This window comes from Carlito syrichta, unplaced genomic scaffold (assembly GCF_000164805.1).
Source record: "Carlito syrichta isolate Samal-C Ts95f unplaced genomic scaffold, Tarsius_syrichta-2.0.1 Scaffold136232, whole genome shotgun sequence".
Classification (NCBI taxonomy): Eukaryota; Metazoa; Chordata; class Mammalia; order Primates; family Tarsiidae; genus Carlito; species Carlito syrichta.
The window spans coordinates 24,892-28,378 of record NW_007080328.1 but is presented as its reverse complement, the minus strand read 5'-3'; the positions used below and the strand labels follow the sequence as shown (position 1 = coordinate 28,378).

Genomic DNA, 3,487 nt, shown 5'->3' with positions numbered 1-3,487 from the left:
TCCAACTCAGAAAAAAAAGAAATAATAATTGGCTCAGCTTCTCTGGGCAAGGGACATGGCGCGGCTATGAGGGAGCAGAGGAGGGGTGTGGGCAGTGACGGGACTGTCTCGTCCCCTGACCCGGCCAGGCAGGCCTCCCTCTACAAGACACCAGAGGGTGAAGCAGGACACGGGGGTTCACACCTGCTGTAGCCCAGAAATTCAAGACCAGCCTGGGCAACATAGCAAGACCGTATCTCTACAAAAACACAAAGTATGCCGGGCATGGTGGAGGCTGCAGTCCCGCCTCCTCTGGAGGTCAAGGAGGAATGACTGCTGGAGCCAGGAGACCGAGGCTGCAGTGAGCGACAATCACGCCACTGCACTCCAGCCGGGGCAACAGAGCCAGACCCCATCTCCAAAAGAGGGAGGGTAAAACTCAGGAAGAGCCCGCGGGGAGGCTGGCCAGAGACCAGGCACCCCAGCTCCCTCAGCCTCGGTCTCCTGTCTACGAAATGGGCTCTCGGATGGGGGGGCAGGGGACCACGTCCGGTGGGGCCGAGCCCGGGCCTCCCCCCGCCACCAGTCTGTTCCAGCCCAGTGGTCCGTGACTTGTCAGTTTAACAAGAAAACAACCGCGCTGCCCCTCGGGGTACTCAGCCGGGGAGACAAACAGAAGCAGGGCTTAAAAATACCAGCCTGGCCCTTCCGGAATCAGCCCACGGTCTCCTGGGCTGTTTATATGCCGGGCGGCTGTTGTGGTCCCCATTTGGGGACTTTTGGGGGGGCTCGGAGACTCACGCTGGGGTGCAGCGGCACCACCGGGCTCGCCACAGCCTCCACTTCCTGGGTTCAGGATCTCCTCCTGCCTCAGCCTCCTGAGGAGCTGGGACTACAGGCCACCACGCCCGGCTCATTTTTACATTTCTTATTTATTTATTTTTGGGTCAGAGCCTCACTCTGTCGCCCAGGACGGAGTGCAGGGGCACGCTCCGGCCACCACAGCCTCGACCTGCGGGCTCCGGCGATCCTTCCGCCTCAGCCTCCCGAGTAGCTGGAACTACAGGCACGCACTACCACGCCCAGCTAATTTTTGACTTATCGTAGAGATGAGGTCTCGCCAAGTTGCCCAGGTGGGTCTCGAACCCGCGGGCTCAGGCAATCCTCTCGCCTCGGCCTCCCAAAGGGCTGGGATGACAGACTTGAGCCACTGCGCCTGGCCTCATTTTTATAGACATGGGGACTCACAATGTTGTCCAGGCTGGAGTTGGGGAACTTTTATTTTTTTTTTTGGCGAAGTCTCACCATTGCCCAGGCTGGAGGGCAGTGGCACACTCACAGCCACCAGAGCCTTGACCTGCCGTGCTCAGGGGATCCCTTCGCCTCAGCCTTCCAAGAAGCTGGAACTACAGGCACACACCACCATGCCTGGCTAACTACTGTTTTGATTTATCGTAGAGATGAGGTCTCGCCAAGTTGCCCAGGTTGGTCTCGAACCCGCAGGCTCAGGCGATCCCCTCACCTCGGCCTCCTACAGTGTTGGGATCACAGGCAGGTGTCACTGCAGGAAGCAAGACGGGGTCTCACTGTGTTCTCCAGGCTGCAACTGGAGAACTTTTGTTTCTGACAGACCTGGGTGGCCCATGCTGCCCCAGCCCAAGGGAGGATTAGATTCCGACTGAAAGCGCCACCCCGAGTCTGGGCCAGACCGATGCTGCCTGCCAGACTGAAGAGACCAGCCGCAACTGAGTCAGCAGCGAAGACAAGGTTCCTGGGCTTTTCCAGGAACACACAACCTGCAGCCCCGTCACACAGAAGGCAAACAGAGGCCCGAGCCTTCAGGGTGCTGCCAGCTCCTGGCACCCAAGGGCACTGAGCCCACCTGGAGCACTGTACCCTCTGGGCCTCCAGTCGCCCAGCAGGAAGACGGGCTGTCAGGCTCTCACCCCAGCCCGTGGCCTGGCCGTGCCGGCTCCCAGCAACGCCAGGACACACGCGCCACGGCGCAGGCCTGTCCGAGGAGGTCGTGTCAGCCTGTGTTCCTGCCCACACCAGCCCGCCCTGTTCACAGGGGCCCCAGCCCGGGTCCGCTCAGCCCCCTGCCCTTCGCTTCTTCTCAGACCCACGACGAACACATGACCCTGATCATGCCCACTTCACCGACTCGTCCAGCCAAGCTGGAGCCTCGGGGCTGCACAGCCCAGCCAAGCCCAAGCGGAGGAAAAGCCGCAGGCCAGGCCGGTCCTTCCCTCGCCCTGGGCCTCAGTCTCCCAGTCTGCGCAGGTGCAGACCACATCCCTCCCGCTCAGCCCCTGACCTACCTGAAGACCTGCTGCCCCACAGGCTCCGGCGCCGGGGCGCTTCCCAAAACACCGTCCAGGGCAGGGGCGTCCCACTCACCATGCTGAAGTCCAGGAGGTCACTGAGTTCCTTGTCCGTGCCCACGGGCGCCATCCTCTGTGGCTGGTTCATCCTCCAGCAGCGGCAGGCGCGGGCACTGGGGCAGGGGTGGAGCCTCGGGCCTGGGCACAGTCCTGTGTGGTGGCCGCAGGAACAGACACACAAACACAAAGGGAGGAAGAGAGAAGGCGTGAGCAACTCTGCAGCAGACGGGCAGGGTGCGGAAGCCTCTCAGAAAGCCCCGCTCCCCAGCTGGACACGGTGGCTCCAGCCTGTAAGCCTGGTACTTTGAGAGGCTGAGGTGAGAGGACTGCCTGAGCCTGCGGGTTCGAAACCAGTCTGGGCAACTTGGCGAGACCTCGCCTCTACGATAAATCAAAAAAAACTAGCCGGGCATGGTAGCTCACACCTGTAGTTCCAGCTACTTGGAATGGCGGAAGGATCGCTGGAGCCCAGCAGGTCGAGGTTGCAGTGGCCACTGCACTCCAGGCTAGGCAACAGAGTGGATTCCAACCCCCCCCCCAAAAAAAAACAAAAAAAAGAAAGCCCCTCTACCCAGCCAGACGCGGTGGCTCACACCTATAACCCCAGCAATTTGGGAGGCTGAGGAGGTACGATCATTTGAGCCCAGGAGTTTGAGACCAGCCTGGGTAACATAGTGGGATGCTGTTTTTACGACAAATCATTAGCCAGGCCTGACAGCACCTGTAGCCCCAGCTATTCCAGAGGCTGAGGCAGGAAGATCGCCTGAGCGCAGCAGGTGGAGGCTGTGGTGGCCGCCAGCGTGCTACTGCACTCCAGCCTGGATGACAGAGTGAGACCTCAACTCAAAAAAAAAAACCCCTCTACTTAACCCTAGGGTCCAGATCCCAAGGGAGCCCTGGGGGCAGGGGAGCTGGAGTTCTGGAGTCTGGGGCCCACAGACCCCTTCCCAACCTCAAGGGAGAACTGAATAATCAAGGGAGGTGTGTGGACACAGCTTACCAGAACTCTGAGTGACCCCCAGGGTCAAGCGGCCAGGTTTACAGGCCAAACCCCTCTTCTCCCCACACCACTCCCGGCCATGCTGGGATCTCCCAGGCTCCGGGGGGGGGGGGGGGGGGGGGGG

General features: G+C 60.9%; 1 protein-coding gene across 1 annotated transcript in view; it reads right to left on the bottom strand.

Annotated features, from left to right (window-relative positions):
* Nucleotides 1–2,451, bottom strand: part of LOC103251120 (transcription factor E2-alpha-like) — a gene marked incomplete at its 3' end in the record, with an annotated part of 23,472 nt that extends 21,021 nt beyond the window's left edge. Inside the window, exon 1 of the mRNA XM_021708399.1 lies at nucleotides 2,380–2,451. Within this exon, the coding sequence (XP_021564074.1) occupies nucleotides 2,380–2,451 (72 nt within the window). The remainder of the gene's footprint in view (nucleotides 1–2,379) is intronic.
* Between the last annotated feature and the right edge of the window lie 1,036 nt (nucleotides 2,452–3,487).